General features: G+C 39.1%; 1 protein-coding gene and 1 long non-coding RNA gene across 3 annotated transcripts in view; one reads left to right on the plus strand and one right to left on the minus strand.

Annotated features, from left to right (window-relative positions):
- The window catches only part of FAM117B (family with sequence similarity 117 member B), a 110,939-nt gene extending 88,979 nt beyond the window's left edge, over positions 1-21,960 (minus strand). Inside the window, exon 1 of one of the 2 annotated variants that reach the window (XM_028509540.2) lies at positions 21,163-21,960. In XM_028509540.2, coding sequence (XP_028365341.1) covers positions 21,163-21,739 — 577 coding nt within the window. In that variant the 5' untranslated portion in view covers positions 21,740-21,960. The remainder of the gene's footprint in view (positions 1-21,162) is intronic. The other variant, XM_028509539.2, reaches the window with a different exon arrangement.
- Positions 17,238-19,036, plus strand: LOC118500022. The gene is made up of 2 exons (XR_004902547.1): positions 17,238-17,526; positions 18,220-19,036. It is a non-coding gene; the product is annotated as an uncharacterized LOC118500022 (long non-coding RNA).
- Positions 21,961-22,559: the final 599 nt, after the last annotated feature.

Consider the following 22,559-nt stretch of genomic DNA (forward strand, 5'->3'; position numbering starts at 1 on the left):
TTGAAGGTTCAGATTCATTAATTTTATGTCACTTTTAAATATTTTTCTAAGTGGTTACAAAAAGTATACTTTTTGGCCAATCAAAAAAACAAACAAAAAAAATAGGTACAATTTTGATTCATTCACTCCAGACAGCTACTGATTGTTCTGCTGGCTGTTCTGATTTTTTTACTTGAAAATCTAAGGGAAAGAGGTCAGTGCCCCTCACTAAACAGTCAGGTATTGCATTTTAAAAATTCTCCAGGCACAATGGTTGAATTAACAGAAGTATACTATTAATCAAAAAGCTATCAGACAAAAGTGTGCAGATGGATCACAAGCTTATCACCATTACTAGAAATATGTAACTTTCCAGTATTATAGGGATTTTCACCAGAACTTCCAAGAATTATTGAGGATACTATATTCAGAAGTGAGTTAGTAATATAATCTTCATAAACAAGATCAATTAAAAGACAAGAAAACAGTACTCAAAACCGGCAAAATCTGGTGCTACCCAAGGTCTCCAAACCAACAGGGAACAAACAGACAAAAGACAAAGGATGGGGAATGGGTCTTCACACTCATATATATGTATTTTTTAAATAGGAAGCTACCCATTCATTCCTCTAAACAAAATTTTTGTAAGATCTCATTTAAATCTTAAAGTTCTCCCTATCCCCATTGAAGGGGGAGAGGAACAAAGATGTAGATGTACTGGGTGGGCCATACAGTCAGTCAGTCAGTCAGTTAGTTAGTTAGTTAGTTACTTAGCTTGTTTGTTTTAAGTATAACTGGTAGGGAGACTCTCCAAACCTATGGGTCCTAAATCTTCCTTATACAATTAACACATAACACCTCTAAGTAGGAAAGGGGCACTTCTGTAACACTAAATCAATTCCCAGGAGTACACTTTCCAAGAATTCTTAAGGATAGCATTAATGGCAACTGCTTTCTAGAGAAATGAAAAATGTCTCCCCAAACAGTTCCTGACTGCACACAAAGTGTTCTGACTTAAGATAAGAGTCCCACAGGCTTTTGTCATTAAGTAACTCTTCTTAGTAATATTATATAATTTCTTGTTTTTAATGTTAACCCCTGAATATTGCAAAAATCCATATTGTCTCTCTCTTTAGTTCTCAAGTCCATAATGTCTTTTCAACACCTTATAAACTGGTCCACAAAGAATGAGCATGAGTTCTAAAACAGACATCACTTGTCCTCATCTTTACAAATACCAGTATACATGCACAATGGGAAAACAAAGTAAAATGGTTTTCCAGGAACTACTATATAGATCTCAGTAAATCCCAGTAGAGCAGCAAGTAAAATAACAATTACAATTTTTTAAGAATGGCAACTTGGAAGGGAACATGAAAAAAAAAAGATTTTTTTCATTGCCTTACAAATTTTTTATATTATTATTATATTTTCAAAAAGTTAAAAATTTTAGTGCATTATGCTCCAAAAGTCTATGGACTACTCTGTACAAATACAGAATGTAACAGAATTTATTAAATCACCAGTTAATAATGATATTATAACTCAATCACTCAGGTAGGTTCAGAATCTCAGCCATCATTTTGCTCTCTCACCCCCCTCATCCTTCAAATCCAATCAGCTAACAAGTCCTATCAATTCTTTGTTTCTCACATAAGCCCTTTTTCATTTGCACTATTCTATTTCCACAAAAAAATTCACAGGGCTGAAAGTGGTAAAAATGAGGGGAAATAGAAAAGATTTTTTCTCATTTTTAACTGCCTTAAAAGATAATTAACCATCTAAAGTAAAAACAATAACAATGCATTGTGAGATTTTATAACAGAGACACAAAATATTTGATGAACAGTAACACAAAGGATACAAGACAGGAAATGAAGGTACAGTCATGTGCTGCACGATGTCATTTTGGTTTATGACGGGCTGCATTTACAACAGTGGTATATCATATAAGTCTAGGTGTACAGAAGGCTATACCATCTAAGTTTGTGTAAGTACATACCATGATGCTCACACGACAAAACTGCCTAACAAATTTCTCAGAACATATCCCCATCATTAAGTGACACATAGTTATATATTAATATGAAGTTCTAACATGAACAATTAGACAACAGAGGATTTGTATTACTGCAGAAAGTTCTCTTGAATAGCACTGCTCTAGCACAACCACTATCAGCATAGTAAAGAGGTACAACTAGTAAGTAATAGTGGAGATAAAATGGAGTAAGAAATAATAATCCAAATAAAGATAGAAAAAAGAAACAGGATCTTCAAATTCAAACATGAACTGATCATAGTTCTGGAAATATATTTGACAACAGAAATAAAAATGTACATCTTTGACTAAGAAATTTCATTTCTAAGAATTTATTGTACAGCTAAACTCATAATAAATGCACACAGAATATAAACAAGAATTTTCAACACAGCACCATTTAACAGCAAAAAACTAGAAATGATCTAAAGGTTCAAAATAAACTTGGTGAAATAACATATGGTCCCTAATAAATCTGTATACACAGTCCCATATGCATATATTTGCATATGCATAAAATAACTCTGGCATAATGCAAAAGAGACAGCCAACTGGATTTCTCTCAGAAGAATTTAAAGGCATATTGGGGGGTGGGGGTGGATAACCATTACTGTATTTTTTTCTTTTTATCATTTTTAATTTTTATCATGTGCATATATTACCTACATAAAAAGAACAGGAAGGAAGAAAAGAAGGTAAGTAGGAAAAGGGGAGAGAGAAAAGGAAGCAGGGAAAGACAATACATAATAGTGGACAACCTAAAATCTATAATAACAGAATCAAATCCTTGAGAGAAAGAATGCCAAAATAAATTTTAAGTTTACTTCCCAAAGAATTTTACATTAGCTCATAAAGAAGAATGAGTCAGCCCTGGCTGGTGTGGCTCAGTGGGATGAGCGCCAGCCTGCAAAGCGAAAGGTCACTGGTTAAACTGCCCATCAGGGCACACTGCCTGAGTTATGAGCCAGATCCCCAGTTGAATGCATGCAAGAGGCAGAGAATTGATGTTTCTCTCACACATCAATGTTTCTCTCCCTCTTATTCTCCCTCCCTCCCCCACTTTCTGAAAATAAATTTTAAAAAGTCAATTGAAAGAGAGTAAGTCGATTAAAAATGTAGATTTTAGGGGGATAAACTATAGGTAATTTCATTGCATGCTAGCCTTTATCAGAAAGAGTGTCAAAGACTTCCTACTGAAATAATACTGAAGGAATAAAAAGGTATAACCCACAAGGAAATCTGAGAGAACAGGAAGCAAAAACAGAAAAGAGGTTACAACCAAATTTTGGAAGCAGATGTGTAAGTGGTAATTTAGCTGCAGTCTGGTCATAAAGCTCGACTTAAGATTTCCTGATCTGCCCAACACAAGTTCTAAATTTCTATGAAAGGAAAAGTATCTTGCTATTCACAGGAAAGCAATGAATAATTTGCTGCATTTTCAACTTCTTATATGAATAAACAAACTTTCTTAACAAGCATCAAGAACAAGAAAAAGTGTTTTATTTGAAAATGAAATGTGAATATTCTCATTTTAAGTAATACCCAGAAATGACTGTTCATACAGCAAACAAACAAAAACCCAAGTACATGCTTCCCCTTAAAAAGATATTTTATTTTTTAAAATATCACTTTTTATGTATAGGTCTATAAACGAGGTCAAAAAATCAACATATGTGTACAATAATTCTGTTAGACCTATATATTTGAGACAGATCATGCTACTCAGAAAGAACTTTTTCAAACACTCAACCAAAATTGTGTCTCAGGATAAATTTTTTTCATACTATCTTGGGTTTATGGATTTAGTAGCTTTACTATACACCTTCTCAAATTTCCATACTGCAAAAAAAGTAACCTTACTAACTTTATTTAAGTTAAATTTAGTAAGCCTATCTTTCAAAAAATTAAATCATGTTTAGCTTAAGTCAATTTTTAATCAAAATCTATTGTTTTTGACATATGAGTTTTAAAAATCTATTAAAAGGAAAGGCACTGATTTCCAGAAATATAAACTTAGATTAACTATATTTACCCAAAAGAATTAGAGGGAAAAATACACAAAATCAATAGGCTTACTATAATTTGGCCAAATACAGTGATCCACAGAGAAACCAGTCTGTAATCAGAAGAGTATTCATTATAGTTATATCATTGTATCTCAAGTCATTGATCACAAATGCAAGGGGGTTCCCTGAGAAATGAAATTTATTCCAATGGTCTCTCCAAAGCAAAAAGTTTGGGGAAAACTGCTCTAGAAAGATTAAACAGTTCTGGACTTAAGGAGATATATTCCAGCAGATATATTCCTCAGGCATAATATGTGTAAAACTCTTTCCTGGGAAAACTAGCCCAAGAGAAGGAAAAAACACTTGAGAGTCCTTGCATCATTATTCTACTGTAAGATCCTCCCATCTACCTGCCTGACCCACACAGACAGAACACTTAAAGAGCATTTTTGTCTTGTTTAAATATTAACACAAAACTAGCCAAGTTTCCAACATGAAAGACGAATCTCAAGATAAAAAGAACTCTGAATACAATACAGAGGGCCAAAGAAACTTTGAGGGTATTTATACCTTTTAACAAATAGTTTAAGAAGACACTGGCAAGACAAGGAATGATGTTGAAGACAATGACAAGGAACAATTAGAGAGTAAGGCAAGTTCTCTTGAAGAATTACAATATGGATGACCAAAAGTTAAAAATCAATTGAAAGGATGGAAAAAAAAAATCTGCTAGGAAAAAGAAAAATACAAAAATAAAAACCCATACAAAAATAAGAAAAATATAGGTTCAACCCAAGAAGTCCCACATGGCAGGAGTTCCAAAAAGATAATAGAAAGGAGAAATGCTAGAAGAAAACTTTCTAGAAACAAAGAGTCTCTAGATTGAAAAAATCCAGAATAGAAGAATAGCAGGAGAGATGATGGTGGCAAGGTAGGTGGGAACAGAGCCCAGTTCTCCCTGGGCCCAGCTGGAACACCTAGTCGATCTTCTGAAGAAGAGCGTGAACAGCCAACAAAATCTGAGTTTATATATGATAAGTATTGAGACTAAACTGTAGAGGACATTGATAAATAGACGGTGAGGAGATTGCGTTGGGATGCTAAGGCCCCTGGGATCTGCACAGGGACCTAGGCTGCTGTGGCCCCAGCTCAGCGCCTGCCACAGGATACTTGGAGGAAAGTTCAATCACTAACTCCCTTCCCTATCAAAGCAGGGAGGGCAGCCCAGCACCAAGAGGGACCTGGATGCTTTCAGTCACTGGAGGGAATAGAGACAAAGTGAGAGACAAGACACAGAGGCAGCGTATACCTGATGGGACTGTGGACACCAGGTAGGACATTACCAGAGAAACCGGGGAGCGAGAAGACACCTGGAAAAGGGAGAGGGGTTGCGCTGGGTTGGACCCTGACACGGACAGGCTCCAGTCTGGTTAGAAAGTTGAGCTGGGTGAAAAGCTGGGAGCTTGCTAAGAACTGCAGGCTTAAATATGAGGATTTTACTAAAAAAAAAAAAAAAAAAAAAAAAAAAAGGCCCACAGACACTTTGTAAGGAACTCTCACGCAGCAGCTCGCTTGCACTGCTTGTCCAGCAGCTGATTCGTACCACTCCCAAGGCTGATACGGGCTGTTCACAGCACCACTCACCCTGAGGCTGATTTGAGCTGCACGCCCGAGCTCGACTTTGGCTTAGCACAGAAGAAAATTCGCAATGCTCCTCCAGAGGCTGAGTGGCACCATTTGCCCAATGGTGGGCTCTGGCCATGGTGTACTGGCAAAGAGCAAGGAGGAGGCACACTGCACAAACCTCACACAACTGGTGGATTAAAGATGCAGGCCTGGTGCACATCCACACTGGAGGCCCAGCAGCTCACAGAGAACCTGGGCTAGAGGCTGGGCAAATGTGAATATTGCTGCCCAGACCTGGCCCCCATCCTCATAAAACCACAGGAAGGGAGAAAAGTGAAACCTGGCCCTCCTTTTCCTGTGGCATCCAGACATAGAATTCAAAATAATGGTTATACGGATGCTCAAAGAACTCATAGACAACTACAAGTAACTGAGTGAGAACTACAACAGTATGAAACAGGAAATAAAAACTATAAACAAAAGCCAGGAGAAAATGAACAATAAAATTTCAGAAATAAAAAACACACTAGAAGGAATTACAATCAGGCTGGATGAAGCAGAGAACTGAATTAGTGAGCTGGAAGACAAGGTAGAAAGAAACACACAGGTAGAGCAGATGAGTGAAAAATATAATAAAAAAATATGAAGGTAGCTTAAGGGAACTCCAAGATAACATGAAACGCAACAACATTCAAATCATAGGAATCCCAGGAGAAAAGGAATAAGGGAGAGAAATCCCGTTTGAAAAAATAATGACAGAAAACTTTCCGAACCTGGAGAGGGAAAAAACCATGCAAGTTCAGGAAGCACAGAGAGCCCCAATCAAGATGAACCCAAAGAGGCCAACTCCAAAACGTATCGTAATTAAAATGTCAGTGTTAAAGACAAACAGACTCTTAAAAGCAGCAAGGGAGAAACAAGAAGTAACATACAATGGGGCTCCAATAAGGCTAACAGCTGATTTCTCAACAGAAACACTCCAATCCAGGAGAGAATGTCAAGAGATATTCTAAGTAATGAAAAACAAAGGCCTGCAACCAAGATTACTCTACACAGCAAGGCTCTCAATTAAAATGGAAGGCAAAATAAGGATTTTCCCAGACAAAAAAAAGGCTGAAAGAATACACCTCCACCAAACCAGTACTATAAGGTTTACTAAATGGACTACTATCAGAGAAAGGAAAGAATGAAAGAGAGAGGAACACAGGTACAAACGGGGAGAAATGGACAAACACCTATCAATAATAACCTTAAATGTTAATGGATTAAATGCTCCAGCCAAAAAACAAAGTAGCTGAATGGGTAAGAAAACATTACCCACACATATGCTGCCTACAAGAGACCCACCTCAGACCAAAAGACCTACACAGACTGAAAGTGAAGGGCTGGAAACAAATATTCCAAGCAAACAGACAGAAAAGAAAAGCCAGGGTAGCAATACTCATATAAGCAAAATAGACTTCAAAAAAAGAGCCATAAAAAGAGACCCAGAAGGACACTTCATAATACTCAAGGGAAGAATCCATCAACAAGAAATAAGCATTACAAACATATATACACCCAACATAGGAGCACCCAAATATATAAGGAAAATCTTGGAGAACCTCAAGAAAGACACAAACAACAACACTATTTATTAGGGGACTTTAACACCCAACTGTCAAAAATGGATAGATCTTCCAAACAAAATATCAACAAACATATTGCGGCACTGAACAATGTCCTAGTTCAAATGGACTTAACTGATATATACAGAACTTTTCATCCCAAAGAAGCAAAATACACATTCTTTCAAATACACATGGAACATTTTCAAAGATAGACTATGACAGGACACAAAACAAGCCTTAACAAATTCAAGAAAATTGAAATCATATCAAGCATTTTCTCTGACCACAAGGGACTAAAACTAGAAACCACCCTCAAGAGAAAACTCAAAAACATTCAAATTCATGGAGACTGAATAGCATGCTATTAAACAATGAATGGTTAAAGAAGGAGATCAAAGAAGTAATCAAAAAGTTTCTGGAAACAAATGAAAATGAACTCACAACAGTCCAAAACTTATGGGACACAGCAAAGGCAGTCCTGAGAGGGAAGTTCATAACAATACAGGCCTATCCGAAAAAGACACAACAATTTCAAATAAACAACCTAACACTACATCTAAAAGAACTAAAGGAACAACAACAAAGACTGCCCAGAGCAAGCAGAAGGAAGGAAATAATCAAGATCAGAGTAGAATTAAATGACATAAAGACTAAAAGAACAATTTAAGGACCAATGAATCCAGGAGCTGGTTCTCTGAAGAAATAAAATCAACAAGCCTTTAAGCAGACTCATCAATAAAAAAAGAGAGAGGACGCAAATAAACACAATCAGAAATAAAAAAGGTAAGATTAAAACTGATACCACAGAAATACAAAGGATTATAAGAAATTACTACAAAGAACTATATACCAAGAAGTTTGAAAACCTAGGTGAAATGAACAAATTTCTAGAAAAATATAATCTTCCAAAACTGAATGAAGAAGCAGAAACCATGAACAAACCAATAACAGTTGATGAAACTGAAGCAATATTCAAAAAACTCCCAGCACACAAAAGCTCTGGACCAGACAGTTTCAATGGGAGAATTTTACAAAACATTTAAGGAAGAGCTAACCCCTATCCTTCACAGACTATTCCAAAAATCCAAGATGACAAAATACTCCTAAACTCTTTTTATGAGGCCAGCATCATCCTAAACCCAAAACCAGACAGAGATACAACAAAGAAAGAAAACTTCAGGCCAATATCGCTGATAAACATAGACGCTAAAATCCTCAACAAAACAATGGCAAACTGCACTCAGCAATACATTAAAAGCATCATACACCATGATAAGTGGGATTCATCTTAGAGATGCAAGGATGGTACACTATTCACAAATCAATAAATGTAATACATCGCATAAACAAAAGGAAAGATCAAAGTCACATTATCGTATCAACAGATACAGAAAAAGCATTTGATAAGATACAGAACCTATTTATGACAAAAACACTCAGCAAAGTGGGAACAGAGGGAGCATTCCTCAGTCTAATAAAAATAAAGGTCATATATGAGAGACCTACAGCCAATATCATAATCAATGGGCAAAAACTAAAAGCCTTCCCACTAAGATCAGGAACAAGACAAGGTTTTCCACTTTCACCACTGCTAATCAACATAGTATTGGAAGTCCTAGTCACAGCAATCCAACAAGAAAAGGAAATAAAAGGCATCCAAATTGGAAAAGAGGAAACAAAACCGTCATTGCTTGAAGATGACATGGTAGTGTACATACAAAACCCTACAGACTTCACAAAAAAACTGCTCAACCTAATAAATGAATGTCAAAACATCAGGGTACAAAATCAATAATCAGAATCAAAGGCATTTTTGTACACGAACAATGCAATATCAGAAACAGAAATCAGGAAAAAAATCCCACTTGATATAACAACAAGAAAAATAAAATAACTAGGAAAAACCTAACCAAGGAGGTAAAAGACCTGTACTCACAAAACTACACTACACTAAAGAAAGAAATTAAGGAAGATACAAACAAATAGAAGCATATACTATGTTCATGAATGGGAAAATTAACATCATCAAAATGTCCATATTACCCAAAGCAATCTATAGATTCAATGCAATACCTATTAAAGTACCAATGGCATACTTTACAGATATAGAACAAATACTTCAAAAATCTATATGGAACTATAAACGACCCCAAATAGCTACAGCAATTTTCGGAAAGAGCAAAGTAGGAGGGACCACAATACCTGATATCAAACTGTATTACAAGGCCACTGTAATCAAAACAGACTGGTACTGGCATAAAAACAGACACATAGACCAATGGAACAGATTAGAGAGCCCAGAAATAAATCCAAGTCTCTATAGTCAATTAGCATTTAACAAAGAGGGCAGCAGCATAAAACGGAGTAAAAACAGTCTCTTCAACAAATAGTGTTGGGAGATCTGGACAGCTACATGCAAAAAAATGAAACTTGATCACCAACTTAATACCATACACAAAAATAAATTCTAGGTAGATAAAATACTTAAATATAAGCCATGACACCATAAAAGCCCTAGAGGAGAATATAGGCAAGAAAATCTCAGATACTCCGTGCAGCAGCAGTTTCAGTGATATGTCCCCTAGAGCAAGGGACATAAAGGAAAGAATAAACAAATGGGATCTCGTCAAAAATAAAAAGCTTCTGCACAGCTAAAGAAAACATCAGCAAAATGAAAAGGGAACCAACTAAATGGGAAAACATATTTGCCAATGATACCTCAGACAAGAGTTTGATCTCCAAAATACATAAAGAACTCACACAACTCCACTCTAAGAAGACAAGCAACCCAATTAAAAAATGGGCAAAGGACTTGAACAGATACTTAGCATCACTAGCCATCAGAAAGACGCAAATTAAAACCACAATGAGATACCACTTCACACCAGTCAGAATGGCCATCATAAACAAATCCACAAACAACAAGTACGGGATGTGGAGAAAACAAGAGAGGATGTGGAGAAAAGGGAACCCTGGTGCACTGTTGGTGGGAATGCAGACTGGCGCAGCCACTGTGGAAAACAGTATGGAATTTCCTTAAAAAACTAAACATGGAACTGCCTTTTGACCTGGCAATTCCACTGCTGGGATTATATCCTAAGAACCCTGAAATACCAATCCAAAAAAACCTATGCACCCCAATGTTCATAGCAGCACAATGTACAATAGACAAGTGCTGGAAGCAACCTAAGTGCCCATCAGTAAATGAATGGATCAAAAACTCATGGTACATTTACACAATGGAATACTATGCAGCAGAAAGAGAGGAGCTCCTACCCTTTGTCACAACATGGATGGAACTGGAGAGCATCACACAAAGTGAAATAAGCCAGGAGGTGAAAGACAAATACCATATGATCTCACCTTTAACTAGAACCTAATCAACAAAACAAACAAGCAAGCAAAATATAACCAGAGACATTGAAATAAAGAACAAACTGACAGTAACCAGAGGGGAGGTGGGAGGGGGCAATGGGGGGAAAAGGGTTTTCAGGAACAACTATTAAGGACATATGTACAAAATCAAGGGGGGTGGAGATAGGAGAGGGATGTGGGGATGGCTGGGGTGGGGGGAGTGGTGGGGGGGGGGGAAGCAGACAATTGTACTTGAACAATAAAAAAAATGAAACACAGGGAAAAATATCCAGAATAACTAGCACAGTGAATGGGGAGGGGAAAAAACAAACACCAACAAAAAAGAAAGAAGGAAAAAAACAGCCCTACACCAAGGTTATCATCATTTCAGAACGGTAGTAACACTTCCATAAAGAAAACAACACACACATACACACACATCCTCCGTTATAAATAAAGAAGTAAGAATGAGATTAAACTATAATCAGACTGAAATTTCAACAGCAATTCTAGAGGCTAAAAGATTAAGCCCTTTCCATCTCCAATAAAAAAATTATTAACCTAAAATTCTATATCTAGTCTAACCATCAAGTACAAAGACATATCTGCAAACATTCTAGGTCTTTAAATAAATAAATACACACACACATATATGTACTCATATATCTCCCATGTACTATATATTGTACGCACATAGTTTATATAATACATATATGTATATACACATAATACATATATACATATATAATATATATACATGTATTATATATATATATAGCCCCATGTGGATACTACCTCTCAATAAATTATTGGCGGTTATATTCTAGCAAAATAAGATCTAGAGATAAGGGCATCCAAAACAGGAGAAAAGTGAAGGAATTCCCAGGCAAGTTTCAAAACAATAGCTATGCAGCAGACCTAGAGACTAATGAGCCAGTTTGGAACAAGAAGATAGAAGACTCCAGAAGGGATACCTCCAAGAAAAAGAAATAAAACTGAAAAAAAAAAACCCAAACCCTGATGTGCTTTAGAAATATTTAAAAGAAAGTTTCTGTTACCAAAAGTTTGGGGATGGATTTGTGATAGGTACGTAGAAAATGAAGCAAACAAAAAACAAGGCAATTTTAACTTCAAGGAGCACGAAAAGTTATAAAGAAAGGAAATGTAATTTAGCACACCACAAGGTTCTGCTGTAAACAGAATTTACACAGTCATAATTTAAACATTAATAATGATTTAACCAAGAGTGCTCTAACTATAATGGGAGGATTGTGGAGAACTGAGATAAGGGAGCTAAGTCTATATTTTCCACAGCAAGAAGTCACTATAAAATACAAAAAATTTTAAAAAATCCTGAAGGAGCAGTGTCAGCGTGTTATTTAGATATCCGGTACATGGGTTAACACCAGAGGAAACCCCTGAGAGATGAAACTGGTTATCTCTAGAGGCCAAGAATTGAAAATGGCGAGAGATGTGGCAGGTGTGGTCCCTGAGAAAGAAGATACCCACCCAAGAAGGGCTCTGGTGATTTAATTGGGCTCAAATTAAAAAATAATAATAAAATAAAATAGACCCTAGCAGCTATTTCTACACAGTGGTCTCTCAAACTGCACTTCAATGAGAAGCTTGCACTGATCTGTCTGCTTGGGCACTTAACAGCCTGCCTGCACTCTTTCTGCCATCTGAGGCAGCCCTTTTAAAGAAGTTCCTGGAATCCTATTTCACCCAAAGACTAAGGCTTTCCCCATCCAACTGAAGTGCCCAGCTACATCCTCATCAGCTTCTTCACCAACCATTCAGAGTGACTCCATCCCAACCAATTAGTACAGTTCCTCTTAGACCAATCAAACTGCAAGAGTTTGGAGTCCTGATTTGCATAAGAACGAGCCAATCAGGCACCAAGGGTAGGGATTTGTGTCTCCACAAACCAGGTCCCTACACTAGCTCCCAAAGCACACTTTCCTTTTCCACTAAGACTGAAGATTGCATTTCTCTGGCTGAACTGAGACACCTAAGACTTCTGTCTCTAGCACAGCGACCAGACCAGTACAATGCAAAGCAGACCAGCAAGGAGCAGACCTGTTGGGCCAGAAAGACAGGGAGGGGCCTAGCCCCAGGGTAAGCCTCACAGCTGTGCGGTATCACACTATCAGAACTGAACTGTTTTGCACCGAGTCAAGTTTCCTTCTTCACCACACCCCAAATGGGGATTCCTATTGGTGCTAATCAGTGCCGTTGGAGGAACATTTGATTTGATTTTAAGTTTAGTGCTATTTGACATCTTAAATTATGTACACATACTTTGATAAAGAATAAAATTTAAACTAAAAAATAAGCCCTGGCTGGTGTGGCTCAGAGGAGTGCTGCCCTGTGAACCAAAGGGTCCCCGGTTCCATTCCCAGTCGGGGCACATACCTGGGGGGCAGGCCAGGTCCCCAGTTGGGGGCACATGAAAGGCAACCACACACTGGTGTTTCTCTCCCTCCTTCCCTTCCCCTCTGCCTAAAAATAGATAAAATAAAATCTTTTAAAAAATAAAAAGACAAATACGCTCCTTTTTCTTCAAGCAGTTTGAAAACAGAAGTGGTTGACTTTTTCAACTTCCTTCCCTCTATTGCTGAGTTATCATCTTAATCCACCTTTACCTCCTTCCCATCCTCAGAAAAAGTGAACTTAGTAGTTTGAGATTTCCAGACTCTACCATGTGATGGATCCCACTGCCTCTCACATTTTCCATGAACTTGTTCCATCTCCTATTTCTGTCCTCTCTTGAACTTACTTGCCATCTTTCATTCTGTAAATCCCAAAACCTATAACACATGCTTAAGTTTTCCCCATCCTATAAATGGGGGGGGGGGGGGGGAACAAAACAAAACAAAACAAAAAACCTTAGCTCAGCAATCCCTCCTATTTTGTCACTCTTCTTTCAGTTACGTAAGAGTCATTTAGCATCACTACCCCTGCTTCTTCACTCATCATTTCAATCTGACTTGTGCAGCCAACAAGCTACTCAAACTATTCTGTCTCAGAAATCATCAATTAGTCAAGATGCCAAATTCACAAGGCTATTCTCCAGGCTCAACCTACTTGTTCTCTTCACAGAATTTGAAAATGTTTACCCTCTCCTCCTTGAAATTCAATCTCTTTTGGCTTTTGGAACACTTTTCTACCATTCAGCCTCCTACCACATCCTCAGGCTTCTATGCTAGCTTTTCTTTCTACCCTTAAAAGTGCTTATTTTCTGCCAGAGTTCCATCCTCAGCCCCCATCATCTTAACCATTCTAGTGATTAGTCGTTTCAAGTATTGCTCACTTTCAAATACCTAGCATACAGTACATGTTAAATATTTACTAAAATAAATGTCCCACTTTTTTTGTACCCAGTTTAAACTGCACCCGAGTTCTAAAACTGCACTTGCCATAATCTAAAAAACTACTTGGATTTCCTAACAACACAGACTAAATTTGTCTAGAACTGAGCTCATTTTCTCATCCTAAACTTGGACCCCCAACTATGTTGCTTATGTACCACTATCCAAACTATTATCCTCAACTCTCCCTTTCTCAATCTCAATATCCAGCAGGTTACCATATTAAAGTCTCCTCAATCCCTTCATCCTGGTCATTCCCACTGCCACTGTACCTAAATTCAGGTGCTCAATGCCTGTGTAAATTACTCTTCTACAGTCTCTCCTATTTCAAATTTATACTCTACTCATTCTAAATATTTATAAATTCTATGCATTCTTAAGAATGCAAATACTACTAATAACAAATTAACTTTTAATACCTAAACAACTAGATAATGATAATGAAAATGATATGAAAATAGCTAATACTGTAAGATTGCTATACCAACACAGAGATTACAAGAACTTTACCCTTTTAACAATCCTCTGTTAAGTACTATTAGTTAGTATCTCATTTCTATAGTTACAGTGAATTTGCCTGAAGTTAGTATCTCATTTCTATAGTTACAGTGAATTTGCCTGAAGTTAAACAGATACTAAGTAAGTGGGGTCAAGATTTGAACACTGGCAGTCTGGCTCCAAAGTTATGAACAATGCAATATATTCTATTTAAATCCATTCTGAAAACATACTTTTCTATTCACTTTTCCCATTGTTCTCTCCCTTCTCCCCAACATTCTATACTCTATATTTTAAGACATATAGGACTGAATATGATATGTATCTTTTCACACCTCTATGATCCAACTGTAAAGTTCTGTCCCTTTCTTTCCAACCCAAATCAAAAACCATCACCTCCTTTTTTTTTTAATCCTTACCTTAGGACAAGCTTATTAATTTTAGAGGGAGGGGAAGGGATGAGGAGGACATCGATTGGTTGCCTCTCCTATATGCCCCAACTGAGGACCAAACCTGCAACCCAGTCTTATGCCCTGACCAGAAATAGAACCTGTGATCTTTTACTTTACAGGACAACTCTCCAACCAACTGAGCCACACCGGCCAGGGCAAAGCCATCTCTTCTGATAGAGCTTCTATATCCATTCCCTAAAGAATTATTCATTTCTCTACAAGTTCAGAGCACTTATCATATTATAATATATATTATATACCAGTCTTACATGGCTGCTCTGTGAGTCTCTGGAGTTCTTGTTTCTTTTATATCTTTGTACTGCACAGTTACTAACACAGTAACCAAAGCTCACAGAATTGAACTTAATTAAGTAAAATCTGCTAGCCAAGATGTTGAACTAACAGTAAGGTTCTATCTACTTTACCTCATCTTCAACTATAAAATACAGACATTACAAACCAGATTCCCTTGAACAAGGTGTAAAATTAGCAGCAGTTCTTTAAGTGTCAGAGAAATACTAAATTCTTAAAGCTCTGTACATCACAAAGTACTGGGAAGTACAAGTCTAAGATCCTGCAAATATTAAGTTCTAGTACCCTACTTCCTCCTGATTATTAGTCCAGAGACCTCCATCTCTTGTTGCTGTTCTTGCCACTTCTCCCATCCTCAATAAACAACTGAATTCATACACAACAAAGGGAAAAATAAACAAAAACACCATTTGCTATCTACATATCAGACACACTGATACATATACTGTACTAATGCCATTTTCTCTAATGAGGAGTTTTCAAAAAATTTTCCTTTGGTGTTTCCAGTAACTTTTTTTAAAATTTAGAGTACAGCAAAAACACAGTGGGGTGGAAATGGGGCTTTGAAGTCTGTACTAGGGCCTGGGACCTGAATTCTTACCAAAGACCCTAAGTGATTCTGATAAAAATGAACCAGACCACAATCTGAGAACACAGGCAATGTTCTCTCAAATTGGAAATTTCATACAACCATGAAAACTAAGCCTACACTGGCAATTTATGTTATATCCACTAAAACTAGAAACAAATTAATACGATATACAATAGCTAATTTTTACCATGAAGTACAGTACTGAGTATTTTTAAATTTTCTTTCATGTAATCCTTACCACCATATGAAGTAGATATAGATATCATCATTACCTTTTGTACAGATGACAAAGTTAAGGGTCAGAAAGTTATTTACCTCCCCATATCACATAGCTTCTAAGTGGCAGAACACAGATGTTAAACACAGACTATCTACCCAAAGCCTATGCTCCTAACCTCCATGTTAAGCCACCTCTCCATTTATAATATATTTGACATTTTATTCAGTTAGATAGAATCAGGTAAAAAGAGGAAAGGCACAAAAACAAACCCCACCTTCTTCACCTTTTTACCTACAGTTAACATTGTTGCCTAGTTACCTTCTCTAAGCATGTGTCAGTTGCTAATGACAAACCACACTTCCATGGAAATGGCAGGCACTGAAGGTGGGAAGTTTAAAATATCTGTCAGATGTATCATTGGCAAATACCTCCTCCCATTCAGTAGTCTGTCTTTTTGTTTTATTGATGGTTTCCATTTGATGCAGATATTTGCCAATGATACATCTGGTAAGAGATCAATATCCAAAATTTATTAAAAATTCAGACAACTTAAAACCAGAAAAACAAACAACCCACTTAAAAGTAAGCAGAAGACCTGAACAGACACTTCTGCAAGGAAGACATACAGATGGCCAACAAACACACGAAAAGATGCTCAGCTTCACTAATCATCACAGAAATGCAAATCAAAACCACAATGAGATACCACTTCAAACCTGTCAGAATGGCAATCATCAATAAAAACACAAACAAATATTGGTGAGGAAGTAGGGAAAAGGGAACCCTAGTATACTATTGGTGGGAATGCAGATTAGTACAGCTGCTATGGAAAACAGTGTGGAGTTTTCTCAAAAAATTAAAAATGAAATTGCCTATGACCCAGAGATTCCACTTCTAAGAATATATCCAAAGTAATTCAAAACACTAATTTGAAATAATAGACGCACCCCTATATTCATTGCAGCATTATTTACAATAGCCAAGCCATGGAAGCAATTCAAGAGCTCATTAATAGACAAGTGGATAAAAAGGCTGCGGTACATATACACAATGGAATACTTACTTGGCCATTAAAAAAAAGAAATCTGACCTTTCTGACAGCATGGATGGGCCTAGAGGGTATTATGCGAAGTAAAACAAATCAGACAGAGAAAGACATACCATATGATTTCTCTTACATGTGGAATCTAAAGAAGAAAAAAAAAATAGAAACAGACTCATAGATACAGAGAACAGACTGACAACTGTCAAAAGAGAAGGCAGCTGGTGAGCTGGGTGAAAAAGGTAAAACCCTACACATTGGTAGTGACAGAATAGTCAAAGAGATGCACATTACAGCATAGGGAACACAGTCAATAATATTGTGATAATTATGTATGGGTCCAGGTGGGTACTTGAAGCAATGGGACATGATTTTCAAACTACGTTGCTGTACATCAGAAACTAATACAGAATAACACTGCATGTAGTTGAAAATATATATATATATATCTGCAGCAAGAGATAAGGAGACAGTTACCTACAGAGGAGTTCCCATCAGACTGTCAGCTGATTTCCCAAAAGAGACCTTACAGGCAAGAAGGGGCTGGAAAGAAATATTCCAAGTCATGAAAGGCAAGGACCTACATCCAAGATTGCTCTATCCAGCAAAGCTTTCATTTAGAATGGAAGGGCAAATAAAGTGCTTCTCAGATAAGGTCAAGTTCAAGCAGTTTATCATCACCAAGCCCTTATTATATGAAATGTTAAAGGGACTTATCTAAGAAAAGATAAAAAACATGTACAGAAAAATGACAGCAAACTCACAATTATTAACAACCACACCTAAAACAAAAAGAAACTAAGCAAACAACTAGAACGGGAAGAGGAACAGAACCACAGAAATGGAGATCACCTGGAGGGTTAGCAACAGGGGAGGGGAAGGAGGAAAGAGGGGGAAAAGGTACAGAGAACAAGTAGCATAGATGATAGGCAGAAAATAGACAGGGGGAGGGGCAAGAATAGTATGGGAAATGTAGAAGCTAAAAAACTTATGACACATGGACATGAAGTAAATGGGGGGGAATGTGGGTGGGAGAAGGTGTGCAGGGTGGAGGGGAATGAAGGGAGGACAATGGGACAATTACAATAGCATAATCAATAACATGTATTTAAAAAAAAGAAAGGAAAAAATATCTGTCAGGGGTAGGTGCTTGGATTACCTTCTAGCAGCAATGTTCAACCCTTTTCATTTCATGGTACACATAAAGTAATTATTAAAATTCTGCAACACACCAAAAAATATACTTTTTGCAAATGTGACCAAAAAAATAGGTGTAATTTTGATCCATTCACACTAACGGCTTTTGTTGTGTTGGCTGTTGTCAATTTTTTATTTGAAAATCTAAAGAAAAGAGGTCAGTGTCCCTAACTAAACAGGTACTGAATGTTTTAAAAGTTCTCAGTACACACTGGTTGAAAATCGCTGCCTTATACTCAATAAAAGGGGAGTTCTGGATGAGCCAATAATTAGCTCTAACCCTGGAGGAATAAAGCAACTGGGTAGGAATCCAGCAGAATAGGAACAACCCTCTATGTTCCTGAGACCTTCAATTTAGGGACTTTCAGATCCTGAATCCCTAACAAAGGCCATGGCATCCAGTTCATCTGACAGACATCCAGAAAGTAGCAGCCTGGTCTAGATGGCCTCTGGAATTTGAGTCACATGAGGTTAACAAAACTATAAAAGGGAGGCACTCCCCCTCTACCAGTAAAAATTTCTACCTTTCACTGAGGCTATAAACTGGGGGTAATCTCCCTTTAATCTGAAAGACTCTCCTTTTGCCCTGGCCAGGTAGCTCAGTTGGTTAGAGTGTCATCCTGATGCATTATAGTTATGATTTTGATCTCCATTCAAGGGCACATGCAAGAAGCAACCCATGAATGTATGAATGAGTGGAACAAGTCGATGTTTCTAAAAAAATCAATAAATAAACATTTAAAAGATTCTCCTTTTTCCTTTTCTCTTTCCAGTTTTAGTCTGAGGGAAAAAAAGTAAATGGTCTAGTTTGTGTTATAAAGACTTGAAATCTGAAAATTGTCCCATTCTGCATGAAAGTTTACCAGAGTGAAACAAGAATATATTCCTGGAAAGGAGGGTTATCAGACATACATTTTAGTTGTAACTTAGTAACAGGCGGTATCTCTTTTCACACCTGAGAACGCTGCATTAGAGGAAATAGAGATTTTATTTTTCTGGGGTTTTCTTGTGTTTTTTTTTGAGGGGGTGTAATGAGAAAGGTTAATTTTACAGCATGAATACTCTAGGGAATGATAGATCTGAGGGAAGTGAGCTTTGGGAAACATGAAGAATAGGCACATCAGGAGCCTGATATACAGGAAATTGAGCCCTTCTAGAGATCAGAAGAACAACTTTCTCCACACATTGACAATATTTAATTTAACTCAGCTCTCTTCAGACTGTTGCTCTGATTTAAAGGTCAAATAGTTAAGAGGGTCACCAGAGTCTATTACCAGAATTTGGTCACCACCTTCTACCACCACCTCTACTGCCCACTTAAGCAGCTCTCTTCCCTTTTACCTGCCACACTATTTAGTTCCAGAAGGTTGAAAGTAAACTCAAGCAATCAATTATGTTCACCAGATAGCTCTGAGTTACTTCAAAAATTAAACACATGCAATTTTGTGCTATATATTTCCCAAGTTCTATCTAATACCTCATAAAGCTACCTTGATATAATGTAAAAGATATGATTTTGGAGTACCACCCAGCAGAGTTCAAATATCAACTCTAACACTTGTTACTTAACCTCTCTAAAACCTGTGAAAATTAAAATGAGAACTTGTAGGTAAATTGCCCACCATATAGTAGGAGCTCAGTAAAGTGATAGCTATTTGATGGGGAGGAAGTCCTAGTACTTTAAACAAATCAGTTTTTAAAAACTATTTTGCATTTTCAAAAAGTTTAAGACAGCACTCTTGCTCTAATTAGAAAACACCATTGATCATTTTTCAGGGCAATTCTATCCCTCCAAAAAGTATCCATTGTCTAAATCTCCGATAAAATAAACAGTAAGAAAAATTCATCCTACTCCCTGCATTTCTGAACCAACATTTGAAATCACTTCAACTGTTTTATTTAGTTAGGAAATACTGTACTAAGTTTCCTGAAATTCCCAGCCATTCTGCCTGAAAGATTTTAACACAAATTCCCTAGATAAGGAAAAGACAGTATTAACACATATGCTAAAAACCATCCATACACTTCTTCACTGCATTCTAACAGGAAGGCAACTAGATGATAAAATTTATCCCTTTCTATTTCCATAATTTGAATTTCTCTATTGAGTAACTCTTTATGACTCCAGTGGAACTCCACAACTCCATAGAGGACCTTTCCCTGGAAAAACCTCAGGGTAAAGAAAAAAACAATTTTTAGATCCCTAAAGTAATAACAAACTTTGATTTGGGTTTTTTTTTTCCAACAAATGAATGGCTTTACATTCTAAATATAAAATTAGTATATCAGAAATACGCTTAGACCCTCAGACAAAGCCCATAAAACTTCCAAGGATACCTTGCTTAATTTACTTCACTTCCTGCTACCCACTTACAAAGTCTTAGGAAACGCTAACAAGGCTTCCAACCTCACGTGTCATCAGAGATCCAAATCTGCTAGGCTGACGTATTCAGCCCCCGAATCTGGAACTGTTTTGTGAAAAATACTTAGCAGCAGACATATGCCATGTCACTAAAACGAAGTGACAAACTACTCTGAGCCTCACCACCAAAGGAGGGTGAGCGGTAACCAGCGGGCAGCCAGAATCCCAGGTTTATCATGGACACAAATCAGACAAGCATAGCTTAGCCGCTGCACCTCCACCGGCCGGGACGAGTGTGGAGCCGCAGAGAGATGAATGAGGCGGGCAGGGAGCTGGAAGGGGGCGCGGGACGGGCCCCGGGAAGGCGGGGTCGCTCCACTCGGGCCCCGCCCCCCATCACCCCGGCTCCGCGGCAGCGCCCCAGTCCCCGCGCAGCAGCAACGCGCACCCCGGACCCCTTCCCGGCATCACTTTCCCCTTGCTGCACGGCCCCTAGAACGTACCTGCTTTGCAAACGGGGGCGCTCGGGCTTCTCTTCTCAGGGGAGCACCGGCCCTGCTCCGGGGACCTCCTCCGGTGGCGGACGCGGGCTGGCGGTGGGGCTGCGCTCACCTCGCCTGTCCACAGGTGGGTGGGCGATGAGGAAGGCGACGACACAGTGCCGAGCAGGGGCGGTGGGGGCTGCGGCCTTGGGGGGCTCCCGCGAGCCCCGGGCGCGGCGCCGCGCGTGGGGCTGGTGCCTCGCGTGGAAGTTGCTGACGCGCCCGTCTGCGTGGCCACCGTGGGGCTGGTGCGCGCGGCCGCACACCCGCTGCCGCGAGTGGGGCTTGTGCTGCGCGAGGCTGTGCGCGGACCCCCGCCGCCAGAGGGGCCTGAGGCGCCACCACAGCAGCCGCCGTTGTTGTTGCCGCCGCCGCTCCGCGTGGGGCTGCCATGTTGTTGCTGCTGCTTCAGCTGGAACGGAACCGTCGCCCTCATGGGCTGCAGGCGGCTCCCGGCTCCCCCGGCCGTGGCGACCGCACCACCCCCGAGGGAGCCGGCCGGTGTGGGGGACCCATTGCGCCTCACTCGCTGGGACATGGTCCACCCTTCCCGGTGAATGGGCGTCTGAGACGGGGGGGCGGGGGGGTTGTCGGGTTAAAGGGGAAAGATTCTCGAGGCCAAAGGGAAGGCCCCCGCGGCGGGGTGACGAAGCCGGAATCCGGGGTGCGGGGGCCGCCTGGACCGCGGCTGGCAGCAACGAGGTGGTGCAGCCGCCGCCGCCGCTTCTCCTCATCAACAATAGTGTCTCCTCCGCTGCCCCCGCCCCCTACGGACGCCCATTGGTGTAGCGTCAGCCACGCTCAAGCCGCTCCACCGCGCCCATTGGCTGCAAGCAGATCGGCCCCGGATCCCCGGGGCCTTAGAGAGCTTGGGTTTGCGCGGACACCTTCTGCTCTTTAAAGAGGAGACCCGCCCCCCGGGGGGAGGGGGAGCGGAGGAAACAGGCCGTGTGTGTGTGTGCGTGTACACGTGAGTACGTGTACGCGCGTGCCTGGCCAAGCGCAGCTTTCACTTCCACTGAAGGGAGCTCTGGGCACTCAGATTCTGGAATATTGCCAAAGAGAATGTCCCAAACCACAGCCGTCCCCAGAGGTGTCTGAAGTCTTTTTCTCATAACTCATTTCCTTTCCTCTCAGTATTCACTGACAGAGGCCTGTACTTGGCTTTTTTCTTGATCTTTTTGTTCTGTCCTACAGAACGTTTCCACCAACGTTTGGGCAGAGCTCAAAGGAGAAGAAATTTAGTTAATCTTACTGGCATTTTACGCCTCATCTCTTCATTTATTTTTTATTATTTTTTCCCAGGACCCACTCATCTCTTTAAAAATAAAAAAAATAAAAAAAAACACTCTACAAAG

The sequence above is a fragment of the Phyllostomus discolor genome, chromosome 4 (assembly GCF_004126475.2).
Source record: "Phyllostomus discolor isolate MPI-MPIP mPhyDis1 chromosome 4, mPhyDis1.pri.v3, whole genome shotgun sequence".
Classification (NCBI taxonomy): Eukaryota; Metazoa; Chordata; class Mammalia; order Chiroptera; family Phyllostomidae; genus Phyllostomus; species Phyllostomus discolor.